This window comes from Suncus etruscus, chromosome 7, assembly GCF_024139225.1.
Source record: "Suncus etruscus isolate mSunEtr1 chromosome 7, mSunEtr1.pri.cur, whole genome shotgun sequence".
Classification (NCBI taxonomy): Eukaryota; Metazoa; Chordata; class Mammalia; order Eulipotyphla; family Soricidae; genus Suncus; species Suncus etruscus.
The window spans coordinates 99,190,812-99,210,450 of NC_064854.1; the positions used below are offsets into that span (position 1 = coordinate 99,190,812).

Genomic DNA, 19,639 nt, shown 5'->3' on the forward strand with positions numbered 1-19,639 from the left:
GGTCCCCCCAAGCCAGGGGCGATTTCTGAGCACATAGCCAGGAGTAACCCCTGAGCATCAAACGGGTGTGGCCCAAAAACCAAAAAAAAAAAAAAAAAAAAAAAAAAAAAAAAAAAAAAAAAAGAAAGGCAAACGCCTTACCTCCATGCTATCTCCCCGGCCCCGCTGACTGGGCTTTAATCCCTGGCATCTCATCTAGTGCCCCCCACCCCCATTGTTCCCCTGTGCAAGGAGTAATTCTTGAGTATGGAGCCAGAAGTAAAACCTTGAGTTCTTTGTTTTTATTACAAAATGTCTTACATTTGAACAAGGATGGAGGGGAGACCACTGCATAGAAAGTCTAATGAAGACAAAACAAACATAATGTAATAGATTCCAGCAACATTATTTTCAGACATTTAACAGGAACTGGCAGACAAAAAATTTCTTTCCATAACTAGTTCAACCTGCTCAAACAATGTTATATAAGAAAAATCTTTCAGAAACAAACCAACCCAGAGACATAAATAGCATTGTGGAAAAAAAAAAAGCATATCACCTGTTAGGGGCAAATAATTGAGCAACATTTAATAAGGCCTTTAAAAATCAATGGTCAGAGAGCACCATTAAATAGTTATACAAAAATGATCCAGACAGCTTAAAGAGAAACATGGTTCATGAGATGCCTAACTGACGCGCACTAACACAAATGATTTAGTGCATCTTCTTGGGGCCAAAGTGGAAGATCACGTGTTTCTCATAAGCTCTTTTCATTGTTTTCTCAATTTGCTTCAGAAAAACTTGAGGGATTCGTCCACAAAGGGTATGCACAGTCTCCAAAAACTTGAGCTGAAGAGGGTAGTACATAGATTGAAAGAGATTGTCGTGGAAGGGAAACTGTAAAATAATGAAAGGAAGAAAAAATTGAGTTACTCAAATGCCACTTAAAATGCAATCGCTTTCACTATGACATAAAATTATGAATTCTCGGGTCCGGGCGGTGGCGCTAAAGGTAAGGTGCCTGCCTTGCCTGCGCTAACCTTGGACAGACCGCGGTTCGATCCCCCGGCATCCCATATGGTCCCCCAAGCCAGGAGCAACTTCTGAGCACATAGCCAGGAGTAACCCCTGTGCATTACCGGGTGTGGCCCAAAAACCAAAAAAAAAAAAAAAATTATGAATTCTCGAAAGCATACATGGAGTCACAAGTGTGTATGATCACAGACACAGTGGATAGGATTATTGAGGAATATGGGTTCACATCTTGATTCAATAATGGGCAATTACAGGACATTATCTACTCCCTCTAAGCATCAGTTTATTTTCTTTTTAGAAAATTGTTTATTTGGGTTCTTTTTTATTTTATTTTTTTGCAGGTGTGTGTGTGTGGGGGGGGGTCGGGGGCATACCTAGCAATGCTCAGGGCTTACTCCAAGTTTTACTCTTTTGTTTGTTTGTTTTTTGGGTCACACCCGGTAGCGCGCTCAGAAGCTACTCCTGGCTCTATACTCAGAAATCTCTCCTGGCAGGCTCGGGGACCATATGGGATGCCGATGCCAGTATTCGAACCACTGTCCTTCTGCATGCAAAGCAAATGCCTTACTGCTGTGCTATCTCTCTGACCCCTCTAAGTTTTACTCTTAGGGATCACAAAATTGGATAATGCAAGAAGATGGTTCAAGGGCTGGAGTATATGCTTTGCATGTGGGAGTCTCAGATTCAATTTCTAGTACTGTCTGGTCTTCCCCCCCACCCCCCCAGTACTGCTGAGTGACTGAAGAATTACCCATATATCCCAAATGGAGTGTGCTCTTTCTTTATTTGGCAGGGACCACACCTGGAAGTGCTCAAGGGTCACTCCTGGCTCTGCACTCTGAAATCACTCTTGGTGGTGCTACAGGGACCATATGGGAAACAGAAGCCAAGGATGGAACTCAAGCTGGCTATGTACAAGATAAATGCTCTTATCTGCTGTGCTGTCTCTCTGGCTTCTGTTCTTTCTTCCTTTTATGGGACACTCTCCTCTCAGAGTTCCTTAACAAAACATTTCTACTATAGATTGGTCATCCCCTGACTATTCCTTCCTGTGAAAATAGAGTGAGCTTTAAAAGGCTTAGAAGGAGGGGCTGGAGAGATAGCATGGAAGTAAGGCATTTGCTTTGCATGCAGAAGGAAATCCCGGTATCCCATATGGTCCCCCGAGCCTGCCAGGAGCGATTTCTGAGCGCTGCCTGGTGTGGACCCTCCCCCCCCCCCCAAAAAAAAAAGGCTTAGAAGGAGGCTGTGACTGATCTTTTCCTGGAGGACGTATTTCTGACTCAGTCTGAGAACCACAGTGCCTGCAAATATGGGTGGTGACGACGTGGGACCCAAGCAGCACAGAGTGGATCTCAAATGCAACTTGACAGCTGCTTTTTAGGGAGGCTGGTGAGGCTCTTCCATCCTCCTGGACAGGAGCTCACAGATTCACACCTGCCCCATCCTCCAGAACTACTTCACTGTCAATATGGTGGCAAGGTAGGAAGAATGAGGGAGCACGCACTCCTTCTGCTGTAATGGTTCCTCCACTTCCTTCTCATCCATCTATTGACAACATTTTGTGGAGCTAGCCAGGACAAAGAGTAACAGGTTACAAAACTTTAGGGTATAGCAGAACTGGAACAATAGTATAGTGGGTAGGGTTTGATCCCTGGCATCCAATAACCCGGGTCCAGGCCAGCTTTGATCAGCTTTAACACCCTGAACCCACAGGGAGTGATCCTTGAGGGCAGAGCTATAAGAGTAAGAACTGGGGGCCGGAGAGATAGCATGGAGGTAAGGCATTTGCCTTTCATGCAGGAGGTCATCGGTTCGAATCCCGGCGTCCCATATGGTCCCTCGTGCCTGCCAGGAGCAATTTCTGAGCCTGGAGCCAGGAATAACCCCTGAGCACTGCCGGGTGTGACCCCCCCCCAAAAAAAAAAGAAAAAAAAAAAAGAGTAAGAACTGAGCATTACTGAGTGTAGCTCTAAACCAAAAAGAGAAAAAAAAACCTTTAGGATATATTAATAGTGAGATCATGATCACCACAATTGCCCAGGGTTGAGCAGTTACTAATAATTTTAATTATTAATAGACTTAATTTTCATAATTTAAATATCTATATGTTATCACACCTTAGCCCAACTTCAAATTGGTTTTAAAAATTACTCAATATATTTGGTTTTTAGGGCCACAACTGGAAATACTCAGGAGTTACTCCTATCTCTGCATTTATTAATTACTCCTGGCAGGCTCAGAGGACCATAGGGATGCCAGAAATCAAAACCAGATCGGTGGGCCCGGAGAGATAGCACAGCGGCGTTTGCCTAGCAAGCAGCCGATCCAGGACCAAAGGTGGTTGGTTCGAATCCTGGTGTCCCATATGGTCCCCTGTGCCTGCCAGGAGCTATTTCTGAGCAGACAGCCAGGAGTAACCCCTGAGCAACGCAGGGTGTGGCCCAAAAAACAAAAAAACAAAACAAACAAAAAAAAAACAAACAAAAAAAAAACAAGGGCCCGGAGAGATAGCATAGCAGCATTTGTTTGCCTTGCAAGCAGCTGATCCAGGACCAAAGGTGATTGGTTCAAATCCCGGTGTCCCATATGGTCCCCCGTGCCTGCCAGGAGCTATTTCTGAGTAGACAGCCAGGAGTAAATCCTGAGCACTGCTGGGTGTGGCCCAAAAACCAAAAACCAAACCAAACCAAAACAAAACAAAACAAAAAACCAGATTGGGCTGATAGCATGGAGGTAAGGCATTTGCCACTCATGCAGAAGGATGGTGGTTCGAATCCCAGCATTCCATATGGTCCCCTGAGTCTGCCAGGGACGATTTCTGAGCATAGAGCCAGGAGTAACCCCTGAGCGTTGCTGGGTGTGACCCCCCCAAAACAAAACAAAACAAAACAAAACAAAACAAAACAAAAGAACCAGGTCAGTGGCATGCAAGGCAAGTGTCCTACCTACTATGCTATCACTTCAGCCCCACTGGATTTCTGTTTTGTTTTCTTTGCTGGCCTCCTGCATGCAAACCTTGTTGCTCCAGCACTTTCTTGTCCCCTTCAACCCCACTTAAATGTTTCAGGCCAGCCAGAGCGACAGCACAGCAGTAGGGTGTTTGCCTTGCATGCAGCTGACCTAGGACGGACCTGGGGTTCGAACGATTTCTGAGCACAGATCCAGGTGTAACTTCTGAGTGTCACGGGTGTGTCCCCCAACCAAAACAAACAAATAAAAAGTGGAGCTGGAGAGATAACACAGCAGTAGGGCGTTTGCCTTGTACACAGCTGACCCAGGACAGACCTGGGTTTGATTCCTGGCATCCCATATGGTCCCCCGAGCTTGCCAGGAGTAACCCCTGAGCGTTGCTGGGTGTGGCCCCAAAACAAAACAAAAAAAAACAAACAAAATCTTTCAGGCCACTTTGATATAGGCAGGTGTCAGTGTTTTATTACCATGTTGTTGAATAAGAAAAGGCATCTGGTGGGTCAATTCAAAGATTCAGTGTTGACAAGAATAAGAAAACAGAAGAAAAAAAAGGTGCAAGGTCTGTATGCATTTGCCTCTCAGCAGAAAGAGTGGGTGTCTGGTTTCCTAGAATGTCTTTACACCTTTAAAGTTCACCATAAGTATGAGCTCAATATGTTTACCCGAAACAGGGCTTTTTTCTCAGAAGATTTATACATTCTGTAATGTGAGAAGGTTCTAACCGACACCTCATTTGGGATAAGTTTTCTTCTCTGGCAGAACTGAAGCCATTGATAAACTCTCTCACCTGCCAGGGGATCTGGGACTTGATGAATGTCTAACCTTGATGATGTCCCAGAAGAACAGAGCAAACCATTGTACTTCAACCATAGGGCCTCGAATAACTAGTGCTACCCAGCTACCCATGGCAACTAGACGACGTAAGCCAATTCTCTGCTTTCTCTAGAGCTCCTGAGAACTTAAAACTCTCCACTCTCATTTCCTGCCTTGTTCATTTTGTTCACTTTCCAGAATCCTAGCTGCTTCTGTCTTTTTGGCACACCTGACTCTTTGCTACTTCTTTGCTGATCCTTTTATTTAATAGGGTTTCCCTACAGATATCCCTAGGGCTGTGCTGTCTTATCTCAGCAGGGCTTCCCTGAGAACCTGGCTAGTAAGCATTCCTTCTCAGGTCCTCATCCTATTCTCTCCTTTTCCCTTCTCTATCCCCATCCCTCTCCTCTCCTCTTTCCCCTCTTCCTCTCCCCTTCACTTCCCCCCTCCCCTCCCGGAGTTCGAACCTCTTCCTTTCTCTCTCTTCTCCATCCCTGCCCTCTATTTTCTTCTCTTTTTACATTGTCAGGATTCACCTGCCAGAAGGTTTGGCTGTCTCACTCATTCTGGCTCTTTAGACCTTAGAACTATGTTTGTATCAAATGGGCTCTTCATAGATGATTGTTGAAAGTTCTGGAAGATTAGCAGATGTCTTTCCTTGGGCCATGATGAAAGGAGAGCATGAGAGAGACAGAGACACAGATTTAGAAAGAGAGGATAAAGTAGACAAGGAGTGGGAAATTTCAGACAGTCATGAAAGGAGAAATGAAAGTATATATATATATATATATATATATATATATATAGAGAGAGAGAGAGAGAGAGAGAGAGAGAGAGAAATCTATAGATAGAAATGGGACAAGAGAAAAAAGTGACAAAATGTGGAGAAGAGCTATAATTATTGAAACATAAAAACAACTTGTATTAATGAAGATGTAAAATATCTGATGGTGAATGAACTGCTAAGAACCATTATCTTACTGAATTATCATAACACTTTGGTAGGTGGATCAGCTTTCACAAATGAAAGAGCTAAAACTGGGCCAGAGAGAAAGCACAGTGGTAGGGAGTTTGCCTTGCACACAGCCAATCCAATCCAGGACAAACCTAGGTCGATTCCTGGCATCCAATATGGTTCCCTGAGCCTGCCAGGAGTAATTTCTGAGCATAGAGCTAGGTTTAATTCCTGAGCATCACTGAGTGTGGACCCCCCCCCCCAAAAAAAGCTAAAAATAAAAAAATAAAAAACAAGCTAAAACTCAGGTCAGAGTGCAGAACTAATGATAAGTTGCCAGAATGTGGGGCTAGAGCACTAGTACAGTGGAAAGGGCATTTACCTTGCCAGTGGCAGACCTGAGATAGATTCCTGACACACCACCTGACTTCCTGAGCCTGCCAGGAGTGATCCCTGAGCATAGTCAGGAGTCATTCCTGAGCACTGCTGGCTGTAACCACACACAAAATAAATAAATAAATAAAATAAAAAAAATCATTTGGTCTTTGCAATCCAACAGCAGGAAATACAGGCAAAGAAAGATGCATGTGCTTGGCCACATGAAACACTTTCCCAGCATGAAGATCATTCTGGCAACTCCACAGCTAAAATTCTCTGGGATATTCCATAGCAAAATGCAAATACAAACAGGGTTAGATACTTGTACATACCTACTCATTCCTGCCAAAGGCTGTTTATGAACTCGAGGGTTCCAAAGGTAAGAAAAGTTTATTGAGGGCTGCAGAGATAGTACAGTAGGTAAGGTGCTTGACTTGCATGTGATCGAACTGGGTTCAATTCTTGGGATCACATATGGTCCTGAGTCCCTCCAGGAGTGATCCCTGAGCATAGTCAGAGGTAAGCCCTGAGCACCACTATGTGTGGCTTCAACATCACCATTACCTTGCCCAAGGGGGAAAAAAGTTCAAATGAAGTCGATCTATGTTAAGCCATAGTTAACGGTTGGCAAACTTTTTCCACAGAGGGTTAGAGTAGCTATTTTAGGTTTGTGAGTCACAAAATGTGTATAACTAACCATCTCTGCTGTGTAGTTGGAAAAAAAAATCACAGACAATACTTAGCTAAACAGGCATTATTGTGTGCATACATGCTTTCATTTATACACCCTGACATTTGAATTTCATATATATATTTCTCATGTCATGAAGTAGTTCTTTTAATTTTTTTTCCTATTTAAAAAAATGTTTCACCTACCTATCTTTTAGAATTGAGCAGCAAGCTAGATTGGACTTCCATTTACTTATCCTAGTCCAGTGGTTGGCAACCTGCTGCTCGTGAGCCACATGTGGCTCTTTACACTTTTAATTTGGCTTTTCTGTGTGCTGGGCGGCTGCTCTAGGAGTCAGGACTCTGCTCCTAGCCTCTGTCAGTGCGCGCCCTGTGTGGCTCTCAAAATAAATTTCAATCGTGGTTTTGGCGAGATTTGGCTCAGTTGAAAAAAAAAGGTTACCGACCACTGACCTAGTTCATATCTCGGAATTCCTTTCTAAAGCCATGGCTTTAGATATCAGAGCTACTGGTTTCCCCAGGGAGATTCCTGAGCTTGAGAGGACTGACAGGGCGGCAGGAATTTGATTTTAGTGAACCACAAAGGGAATTTCTTTCATTCTTCCATTTTACTCAGGAAGCTAATCCACACAACTTGTGTCTTCTCAACATTTGCTAAATTATCTCTTTAAGGAGTTAAATGTGAAGTCTAGATCCCAGAAACGGTCTTGAGACAAGGCTGCTCTCCCAAAATTAGAACTGGTACACTGCCCTAAGATTTTCTTAGGAAGTAGTAGACAAGGACTCATATCATGTGCCAGCCTCTGAGAAGTGTCTGTACCCTGGGTACCTGCTTCATGGGAAACTTAGCTAGACTACTTTTCTCTGCTTAGATTCAATGCCTTTTCCAAGCCCCCACCCTCTTCCTTCTAGTTCTTCCTTGGATCCAGAAAGAGGCAGATGCCTCTAACTTAGAAAATGCTCTAGCTTCTGGTTGCATCACCTAATCCTTGGTCAGGTGCCTTTGGTAGGTAAAAAAAAATGAAACATCAGGGCGCTGGGGTATCTCCATGCCTCCTGTTTACCATGCTGCAGTACACAATAAAGATTTGGATGTGGGCCCGGAGAGATAGCACAGCGGCGTTTGCCTTGCAAGCAGCCGATCCAGGACCAAAGGTGGTTGGTTCAAATCCCGGTGTCCCATATGGTCCCCCGTGCCTGCCAGGAGCTATTTCTGAGCAGACAGCCAGGAGAAACCTCTGAGCACCGCCGGGTGTGGCCCAAAAACAAACAAACAAACAAAAAAAAAAAAAGATTTGGATGTGGCCTATGTTGGCCTCGATTCCTCAAGGAGGTGAAGAGGGAAACCAGGTAACACACTGCACTCTTATCGAATCATTTTATTCTTTTGTGGGAGGAGTAGGGAGGGGTTAAGTCACAAGCTGAGACTATTTCTTGCTTTTGTGTTCAGAAGTGACCCCTGCTAGAGGGGGGGGACCATATGCAGTATCCAGGATTTGAATCTGGGTCAGCAGCCTGCAAAGCAAATGCTTTATCTTTTTTGTTTTGTTTTGTTTTGTTTTGTTTTGTTTTGGGGCCACACCCGGTGATACTCAGGGATTACTCCTGGCTATGAGCTCAGAAATCACTCTTGGTTTGGGGACCATATAGGATGCTGGGGGATCGAACCTCGATCTGTCCTAGACCCTACCGCTTGCGCCAACGCTCTGGCCCAAAGTGCTTTGTCTTTACCTTATCTCTTTTACCTCTTATTGGTTATTGTTACGTATTTGCCGGCATATAAAAACGACTGGGCGTATAAGACGACCCCCTAATTTTGCAGTTAAAACATAGGTTTAGGCCTATATTCGCTGTATCAGACAGAACGTTCCTGTGCTGCAACTGTATGTACCACAGTGAGCCAATCACAACAAGCAAAGGTTCAAAGGTTATGCTGTAATAGACTTCCTCTCTGACTCTGGCCAATCTGAGCAAGCTTTTGACAGTGTAGAGTCGGTTCAGAACATTGTCTAATTTGCATGCATCAAAAGCCTGCTTGGATTGGCTGAGTTAGAGAGGCGGTCCGAGCAGTCTTACAGTGATTGGTGCAGAATCGAGTTGGAAAATTCGTTTTGTGGCGATATTCAGACAATTTTCGTTTAGCGGCATATTGAAACATTTTTCAGGATATACTCTGCGTATAATACAACCCCCGATCTTCAGTTGACTTTTTTTTGTTTCAAAAGTCGTTTTATACGCTGGAAAATACGGTACTCTAATTCCTAACTTTTTATACTGGCAAATGGTACCTTGCTTGTCTTCCTGATAGAAAGTTTCCTGTGATGTATTCATTTAAGGGGCAAAAAGCTAGTGGTGAAGCCTCATGCCCCAATCCCAATCCCAAAGACTGGGGAGCATGGTTCTGGAAGCAAACACTGACACATGAAATAATCCATGTAAAATTGAAGAGAATAAAAATAGGTTTAGGAAAATTGCACCACAAGAACTCTGCTCACTAGTACAAGATATCAGCAGGCAGGCTAGTTGTGGAAATTGAAACTGCAACCAACTTCTCCATTATTGGGGAGAGACCACCACCCTTTTGGGAGGAGAACAGTAAGGGTAAGGGACCAATCCAGAGATACTTCCAGTCCATGAATGACAAGCATTAGCAAACAAGAATTCTCCTGAATAAAATGAAAACCAGTTATTCCAACACTGAGTGAATCTAGTATTAGATAGCTAGTGGGTTTTGTGAAATAGAGGAGCACAGATTGGGGAAAACTGGTATAACTCGAAGTTTTTGGGGAGTGATTTGGTCTTCAAAGGGACTAGTGACCAGAGCACCTGCCATGCATCTATGGAAAGGCAGAAAAAACCAGACTTACATCCCGTATTGCTTCATAGAGTGCTTTGAAAGTTGGCTGCTTATCGTCATGGTAGACGCCTCGGTTCCCATGCAGGACAGACACGCCCTCACGCTCGGCCTCTTTGCAGTTACTTCCATACATGCAATGATCAGGACGGTAGTTCCACTGGCAGGGGAACACATAGAGACACTCTGATGATGACAAGAGAAGAGATGGGCATGTGTGAGTTAGTGGCGAGTGAGAAAACTAGCTTTCCTATAAACTGTGGCTCAAAGGCACAGGGGGAGGGATTGGGACTCACAGAACAAATATAATCACTTCCATCAAAATTCTGGATTAGGAATAGAAGGAGACACACATTAAAGACAGTGAAGCTTTCACCCCCAAAGGGAGGGCATAGATAAGAGGGTAAACAAAGGCAGAGACAGCCTGGATAGATCCTCATCTGTAGGCTGGAGTAGCATGACCACTCTTCTTTGGATAATTAAGGTTCTTTTTGGTCACACCTGGCAGTTCTCAGGGCTCACTCTTGGCTTTTCACTCAGAGGTTACTCTAGGTGGGCAGAGGAAATCAGATGGCATGCCAAGAACCAAACCCAGGGGCCAGAGTGGTGGTGCAAGCGGTAGGGTGTTTGTTTGCCTTGGATGTGCTAACCTAGGATGAACCATGGTTCGATCCCCTGGAGTCCCATATGGTTCCCCCAAGCCAGGAACGATTTCTGAGTGCATAGCCAGGAGTAACCCCTGAGCGTTGCCGGGTGTGGCCCAAAAAGCAAAAGTGAGAGCAAAACAAAACAAAGAACTGAATCCAGGTAGGCTGTATGCAACAATAGTCTTACTGTATTATCTAATTGTCCCTTGATTAATTTTTAAAAACCCACATCACAGGGCCCGGAGAGATAGCACAGTGGTGTTTGCCTTGCAAGCAGCTGATCCAGGACCAAAGGTGGTTGGTTCGAATCCCGGTGTCCCATATGGTCCCCCGTGCCTGTCAGGAGCTATTTCTGAGCAGACAGCCAGGAGTAACCCCTGAACACCGCTGGGTGTGACCCAAAAACTAAAAAAAAAAAAACAAAAACAAAAACCTCACATCACAGGCTTAATATTAATAGAGTGCTAAGGGCACAGCATTAACAATTAACACTAATAGCATTAATACTTAAAAAAAAACTCTTAAAAAAAGTTCTATGAAATGGACAGATGTGTAAAACAAGAGTCAAGATGTATGCAGATACCTCTTCAGATAGAAAACAATACAAACCAAAGAAGAAAAGCCAACTGAGCATATAGAAATCACTCCAAGTAAAGAAATGAAACAAAAAGTGCAGGTGGGATCAGAGAGATAGTGGACTCGATCTCCAGCATTCCATATTCTCCCCTGAACATCACCAGGAATAATTATTATGTGCAAAGCCAGGAGTAACCCCTGAACACTGTTGATTATGGTCACCAATCAAAATCAATACAGACTAAAAAAAGTGAGTGAACACATATTTGTCTGTAGCTATGATTTTGTGGTTCTCCCTGAACCACAGGGAGGAAGGAAGGAAGCTGCTCCTGGCATTTGTTGGGACAGATACTAGGCATGCTCTAACCATACCAGCATGAACAGCAGTCTCCAAGCAGCCAGTAGTAACTAGTGCAATGATGGAGAATATGCCCCAATCCTACTGATTTAGTATATATATAACTGATACATATATATTTGGTTTTGGGTCACACCCGGCAACGCTCAGGGGTTACTCCTGGCTCTACGCTCAGAAATCTCTCCTGGCAGTCTCGGCAGACCATATGGATGCCAGGATTCGAACCACCAACCTTCTGTATGCAAGGCAAATGCCTTACCTCCATGCTATCTCTCCAGCCCCAGGCCAGAGCAGTATTACAGTGGCTAGGGCATTTGCCTTGCAAGTGCCCAACCTGGATTAGATATTCTGTTCTACAGGTTTCTTGAGCCCCACCTGGAGAGATACCTGAGTGCAGAGCCAGGAGCAAGTTCCTGAGCACTGCTGAGTGTGGCATAAAAATAATTAACAAAACAAACAAAAAGGGCCTTTGAATCATAGCACTCTGAGATTGTGTACAAATGAGAGCAGAGGGCAAATTGAAAATCACGACCAGGGGCTGGAGCTATAGCACAGGGATAGGGCATTTGTCTTGCATGCAGCTGATCCAAGATGGACCTGAGTTTGATCCCCAGAGTCCCATATGGTCCCCAAGCCAGGGGTGATTTCAGAATTCTGGCTAGGAGTAACCCCCGAGCATCACCGAACGTGGCTCAAAAACCTAAATCCAAAAAAAAAAAAAAAAAAAAAAAAAAAAAAAAAAAAAAAAAAGAAAAAGAAAACTATGACCAGAAGAACAATTTTTTTTTTTTTTGGTTTTTGGGCCACACCCGGTAACGCTCAGGGGTTACTCCTGGCTATGCGCTCAGAAGTTGCTCCTGGCTTGGGGGACCATATGGGACACCGGGGGATCGAACCGCGGTCCGTCCAAGGCTACCGCAGGCAAGGCAGGCGCACCTTACCTTTAGCGCCACCGCCCGGCCCCAGAAGAACAATTTGACGGAAATTAATGCATTGATTGTGGCCAGCTGTATAATACTCAGCCTTCAGTCTTTCACAGATCCTAGGAATTTCCAGGTAGCTGTTATCAACTTCCTAATTGCTCATTTCACACTTGACTCTTCTCTTCTGGGGAGCACTGGGTTCCACAGTGATATTTCTCTTACTTGCATTTGCTTTCACACATGTTGTGTGTACGCCTGTGTGTGTGTGTGCATGTATGCGTACACACATGCTCATACTCCATGCTGGCAGAAGTCAGTGCTCACTCAAAGTCACAAGTCTGTGATTTGAATACAATTACCCAATCAGTTCTGGGAACATTCTGTCCTTTACTACAGAAGCAGAGGGTAGATGGGAGGATGGCTAAGCGTGAAAATATCTAAACATACATTGGCACTTTTGCTCTGGGTCTGAACCCAGCCCAATCACTGGCTGGAGTTATAGCACAGTGGTAGGGCGTTTGCCTTGAACGTGGTAGACCCAGGACGGACCTGGGTTCGATTCCAGTTATCCCATATGATTCCCCAAGCCTGGCAGGAATGATTTCTGAGCGCATAGCCAGAAGTAACCCCAGAACTCCACTGGGTGTGGCCTAAAAACCAAAAAAAAAATAAAAAGAAAAAAGAATTTACTCTGTTACTAAACCAAAAGTAGCCACAAAGTATTATGGCTGGATGAGAATCCCTTTGGTAGTAGTCCCAATAAGACTCGATCTGGCACCACCACTGGCTTTGGCAAAGTCTGGAGCCCTGTTGGAGAGGAGAGACCAGCAGAAACCAGAGGTTGTAATAAGAACATGAAAAACAGGCCCGGAGAGATAGCATAGCGGCGTTTGCCTTGCAAGCAGCCGATCCAGGACCTAAGGTGGTTGGTTCGAATCCCGGTGTCCCATATGGTCCCCCGTGCCTGCCAGGAGCTATTTCTGAGCAGACAGCCAGGAGTAACCCCTGAGCACCGCCGGGTGTGGCCCAAAAACCAAAAAAAATAGAACATGAAAGACCACTTAAAAGTACAAAACTCGGGCCCGGAGAGATAGCACAGCGGCGTTTGCCTTGCAAACGGCCAATCCAGGACCAAAGGTGGTTGGTTCGAATCCCGGTGTCCCATATGGTCCCCCGTGCCTGCCAGGAGCTATTTCTGAGCAGACAGCCAGGAGTAACCCCTGAGCAATGCCGGGTGTGACCCAAAAAAAAAAAAAAAAAAAGTACAAAACTCTTTCTCTATTACAATACCTTGACTAATTATGGCCACAGAGAACCCCATGCTATGGCAGTTTGATGAATAATGAATATTCAAATATAACTCTGGTCTAAAGCCACTCAGCTCTGCTCTGCAGAAGCCTAGGTTTTCTCTGGAAAGCATCAGTACTTTGGATCTCTTTCTTTCTTCAACATCTCTAAGTAAAACTCTTTTACCTAACTTTGTTTCCATCTAAGTTCTTTTCTGTGAGGAAAACAGATAGACCTGGAAGGTCTACCTAGTATTCCCGACTGATTCTTCTTTCCTGCAGACATTCACTCCTCACTTCAGTCTGAATCCATAGCTCCCTGTGATAGCTCCCTCAGAAATCGGGTGGCAGGGATCATGTACCAAACTGGGTAGAAGAAGAGTGACTCAGGTATAGCTTGAGGACCACCTCTTGGGGCTGTGATATGGAAGGTCTGTCTTGTGCAGGTCCTCACAGCCAACTTCCATTAGTCCTAAACTTTCCCTGGCACTTTTCAGGATGAGTGAGGTGGGAAAGAGATAAAAAGGCAAAAAAATAAAATAAAATAAAATAAAAAAGGGCAAGATTCATTCCTTGGGACTGTCACCTCTTTTCTCCCCCATTCATGTAAGTTGACCACAACATGAGTTGTTTTGGGAATACAGGCATTTTGTCAATCCTATGTGACTGACACACAGTAGGAGCGTTCTCCACACTCCCTGTACATTCTTCTCTTTTTTTCTTTGGGACTTTCCTCTCTCATTTACTTCCCCTTTCATTCCATTCTCTTAATTCCATTCATTCCACCAACCTACACTTCCATAGCCCAACTCCATTTAAGGCTCCATCTGGCTCTGTGAAAGACAACGCTTGTCACATGCTCCACCTTCTCTTGAGCTTTAGGTCAGAGCTCAGGAACTTCTAAGACTGCCTCAAACAATAATTTGATGTCAGTATCCCAGAGCAGCCCTCACACCATATAATTGGGCCTGTCAACACGGGTCCCACTCATAATTACCAGTGATGGGTGTACTGGCTGGGGGAGGGCAGAGTGCATTTCCCTGTCTTGACATCAAGGCAGTGCAGGAAGGGTGGGAACAAGGTCCAAAAGAGGACACCCACTGTGTGTGTGTGTGTGTGTGTGTGTGTGTGTGTGTGCACGCGCGCACGTACGTCACATTTTATGCATATATTATGCATACTACACAGATATAGATAGATAGATAGATAGATAGATTCATTCCCTGGTATTTTACCTTTTTCTAGACAGAAACTGTCTCTGTCCATAGTCTACTGTTCTAAGAATAGGCCTTGCTGATCATATCTGAGAAAGGATAATGTACTATAATTTTGCTCCTTTGGCCTTTGATGACAAGTTCCAGGGTAGTTTCCCACTAAGAAGTGAGACCTTGGGCTGGAAATATAGTATTATGGGCAGGGCACTTACCTTACACATGACACCCCACATGATCTCCTAAGCTGTTCAGGAGTGATACCTGAATGCAGAGCCAGGAGTAATCCCTGAGCACTGTCGTATGTGACCTCCCCAAAACAAAAACAAAGTGGGAGAGGCAGAGTGATAGTATCTCAGGCAGGTCACTTGCTTTGCACAGACAACCTAGGTTTGATTCCCCTGAGCCTGCCAGCAGTGATACTTGAGTGCAGAATAAAGAGTAAACCTTGAGCACTGCTGAGTATGGTCCCAAACAAAAAAGCAACAACAAAAAAAAAAAATTAAAAAACGGGCCCGGAGGGCCGGGTAGGTGGCGCTGGAGGTAAGGTGTCTGCCTTGCAAGCGCTAGCCAAGGAAGGACCGCGGTTCGATCCCCCGGCGTCCCATATGGTCCCCCCAAGCCAGGGGCGATTTCTGAGCACATAGCCAGGAGTAACCCCTGAGCGTCAAACGGGTGTGGCCCAAAAACCAAAAAAAAAAAAAAAAAAACCAAAAAAAAAAAAAAAACGGGCCCGGAGAGATAGCACAGCGGCGTTTGCCTTGCAAGCAGCCGATCCAGGACCAAAGGTGGTTGGTTCGAATCCCGGTGTCCCATATGGTCCCCCGTGCCTGCCAGGAGCTATTTCTGAGCAGACAGCCAGGAGTCACCCCTGAGCATCGCCGGGTGTGGCCCAAAAACAAAACAAAACAAAAAAATTCGTTCATAAGTTTTGTTTTTACTATAGTCAGACCCTCCAATGGTCTGAGGGACAGTGAACTGGCCCCCTGTTTAAAAAGTTTGAGGACCCCTGAAAGTATCCAGAATATGTAGGGGAGATGAAGGAATGCTGTTACTTTTTGGATGGATGAATATGTAAAATTCGTAGTTGTAAATATACTAAAATTTTATATTGCATAGGGGTAATTGTGTGGTATATAAATTATAACTCAAAACTATAAAGAAAAACAGAAAAAATGTTCCTTATAAACTCCCTGTATGCCTATAAAATTATATATAACTTTAGTTTTGTTTGTTTGTTTGTTTTTGGAAGGGTCACACCCAGTGATGCTCAGGGGTTACTCCTGGCTATGCACTCAGAAATTGCTCCTGAAAAAAAAAAGAAAGAAAGAAATTGCTCCTGGCTCAGGGGACCATATGGGATGCCGAGGGATTGAACCACAGTCTGTCCTAGGCTAGCGCGGGCAAGGCAGATGCCTTACCCCTTGCGCCACTGCTCCAGTTTGATATTTTCCATCACTCTTTTATGGGAGGAAGGGTCATACTCAGAGGTACTAGGACTCACATTTGGCTCTATACTCAGGGATCACTATTGGTGGTGCTTCAGAAATAAAATGTTGGATGTGTTTAAGTCATGCACCCTCCCTGCTGTACTACATCTCCTTAGTTTGAAATTTTGAGGCTGTTTTTCTTACTAACTTGTCTCCCAAAATTTAATATATATATACAGATATATATACATATACATATATATGTATATGTATACATATATATATATATACACACACATACATACAGAAATCTTAGCTTTACAAAGAAAAAAAATAGCTTCTTTAGCCAAAGAGAATTGATTCATAACTTGGGCTGGGAATCAAGTAAGAGGCTGGGCAAGGCCAATATCTCATCTTTCCACTCTCCCTTCCCCCTCTTCCCTTCCTCAAGTATTTGAACTAGAAAACAAAACAAAAATAATTTATTGTCTGTTGTAGACTTGTGTGTTGACTCAAGGTTGGACCATGTGCAACCAGAGAATGACATCTGAGAAGTGGAATCTGACGGGCATGAAGAGAAGCAAAGATGAAAGAGACCAGAGTGCCTCAGAGGGATTGAGAAATCAGCTTTGGTCCTTAGTGGCTTCCCAGAAAAGAATTCTCAGGAGGCTGGACTGATCTGATTTAAGTGTTCAACTGTCTGTCTTCTTGGCAGGTCTAACTAGAGTTTGGTCCCTGCAACTAAAGCACATTAGTCAAATCACTTTTTTTGTTTGTTTGTTTGTTTGGTTTTGGGTCACACCTGGCCTGGCGGCGCTCAGGGGTTACTCCTGGTTATACACTCAGAAGTCGCTCCTGGCAGGCTCGGGGGAACTGTATGAGATGCTGGGAATCGAATCGAAGTCCGTCCAGGATTGGCCACATGCCAGGCAAATGCCTACTGTTGTGCAATTGCTCCGGCCCCTCAAATCACTTTTCTATGTAGTGTTTTCTTTCTTTCTTTCTTTTTTTTTTTTTTTTTTTGGTTTTTGGGCCACACCCGGTGGTGCTCAGGGGTTACTCCTGGCTGTCTGCTCAGAAATAGCTCCTGGCAGGCACGGGGGACCATATGGGACACCGGGATTCGAACCAATCACCTTAGGTCCTAGATTGGCTGCTTGCAAGGCAAACGCCGCTGTGCTATCTCTCCGGGCCCTATGTAGTGTTTTCTAATGGTCATTATCAGACATACTTTTTTTTTTTTCCATTTCTGTCAGACATACTCTTTATTATGAAATTCAGCTCTTTTTTTTGTTTTGTTTTGTTTTTTGGGCCACACCCGGTGACACTCAGGTGACTACTCCTGGCTATGCGCTCAGAAATCGCCGCTGGTTTGGGGGACCAAATGAGATGCCAGGGGAGCGAACTGTTAACTGTCCTAGATTAGCGTTTGCAAGGCAGATAACTTACTGCTAGTGTCACTGCTTTGGCCCCTGAAATTCTGCTTTTGACTCAACCACATCTATAGAGACGCCAATTCCAGTCTTCCATCCACTGAAGAAACTAACATGGCTTCCCAGCCAGAAAAAATTCTGGAGGTTGGGATGAAAGGGGGCACAACAGCTAAAAGCACTTGCCAAGTATGTGCCTGACCTGGGTTTGATCCTCAGCATCCCATATGGTCCTCTGAGCATAGCGAGGTGTAATTCCTAAGAGTAGAGCCAGAAGTAAGCATTGAGCATTTCCAGATGTAACCCAAAAACTAAAAAAAAAAAAAAAAAGAAAAGAAAGAAAGAAAAGAAAATATTCTAGGGCCTGAGCTACCACATGCTCCACACCTCTATATGCTTCAGCACTACCCTCATGGATTTAGCTACTTTATAGGTCTATTATCTTGAAATTCCATATCCACAGGCACTGGGAACATAAGTTTTATATTTAATGTTTAAAGACAAGGTTTTTTTGGGGGGAGTTTGGGTCACACCCTGCAGCGCTCAGGGGTCACTCCTGGCTCTACTCTCAGAAATCATTCCTGGCAGGCTCGGGGGACCATATGGGATGCCAAAATTTAAGCCACCGTCCTTCTGCACGCAAGACAAATGTCCTACCTCCATGCTATCTCTCCAGCTCCTTAAGTCAAGAGTTTTAAAATCTGCTTTTAGCAATTCCTTGTGTGTGAGTGTGAAGTAAAAACAGATTTTATTTGGAGGTACACAGAAAGGGGAGAGGATAAAAAGGAGAGTATAATGAGTAACATGCTCAAGAGTGAGTGTGGGCTTCTCCAAAGGTGAATTGAGCCCCAGTACAGAACCCAGCATGAAATCATAAAAGTTCACATCTCTAGAGGAAAAATGCTTAGGTATTTGTGCCTTTGGGGGAGGGTTTGGTTTGTTTCTGGGTCACACCCAGAAACAGGGCTTACTCCTGGCTCTGTACTTCTGGCTTGGGGGACCACATAGGGTGCTGGGTACTGAGTGCAGTCCGCCAAGGCAAGCACCATACCTGCTCCAGCCTCCATACTTAAACATACTTTGAAGAGCAGTGTGAATGACTAATAATATTAAAGACATGAGCTCAGGTTTTATTTTTCACTGCTTGGCCCACAGAAACTCAAAGAGCCCTAATAATAAGGTTTGTATTCAATGTTGGGGTATTCCCCTAACTCTTCTTTCTAGAGATGAAGGTAGCAAATGTTTGGTGTTTTTGTTCTGTTTTACAAATATAGTTTGTTCTTGTTGATAGAAGGGGTTGGCGATCAATATTGAAAACAATAACAGTAAAAGCTTGCAATAAGATGGCTGTCAGAAGATTTCTCTTCAAGGGTCCCATGTTTACAGAGGGTAAGGCATTTGCCTTGCATTCAGTCAACCAGGATTTGATCCCCGGCATCCCATATGTTCCCTCAAGCACTGCTAGGAGTGATCCCTGAGTCAGGAGTAACTTCTGAGTACTACCAGGTGTGGCACCCATCCCTCAAAATTCTGGATAAAGAAATAGAAAGATAATTGGGTACACTGGCAGCACAGCTGAAAACTGGCGATCTCAGGAGAAGAGGGCAGGCCAAACCCTCCCTCCCCCACTAAAGCCACTCCTGCTGCATCCATCACCCATAAATGCTGCTTTGCCTAAAGCCCTGCTCCACCACTTCTCTATGATTCTCTGCAGACACCAAGCTGACCAGATTCCAGGTATGCTGGTATTTGGGAGTGGAAGTGAGAGGGGGCATGCTCCTCCCCCCTCCCAGCTCCACCAGTCTTTTCCTACTTCTGGGAGACCTGGTAGCTGAAAACATGCCTCACAAAAGCTGCAGTAACAGTATTAGCGCTTTGAATTCCAAGACTGAACATATACATTTGCTGCTGCGTGACAAATTTGTTTGACGCTATCATTTTTTTTTTTTTTTTTTTTGTTTTTGGTTTTTGGGCCACACCCGTTTGACGCTCAGGGGTTACTCCTGGCTATGTGCTCAGAAATCGCCCCTGGCTTGGGGGGACCATATGGGACGCTGGGGGATCGAACCACGGTCCTTCCTTGGCTAGCGCTTGCAAGGCA

General features: G+C 44.5%; 1 protein-coding gene across 1 annotated transcript in view; it reads right to left on the reverse strand.

Annotated features, from left to right (window-relative positions):
• Positions 1 to 541: 541 nt before the first annotated feature.
• Positions 542 to 19,639, reverse strand: part of GXYLT2 (glucoside xylosyltransferase 2) — a 110,952-nt gene continuing 91,854 nt past the window's right edge. The window contains exons 6-7 of the mRNA XM_049776898.1: positions 9,691 to 9,863; positions 542 to 876 (exon numbers count right to left, since the gene is read on the reverse strand). Of these exons, the coding sequence (XP_049632855.1) occupies positions 694 to 876; positions 9,691 to 9,863 (356 nt within the window). The 3' untranslated portion in view covers positions 542 to 693. The remainder of the gene's footprint in view (positions 877 to 9,690; positions 9,864 to 19,639) is intronic.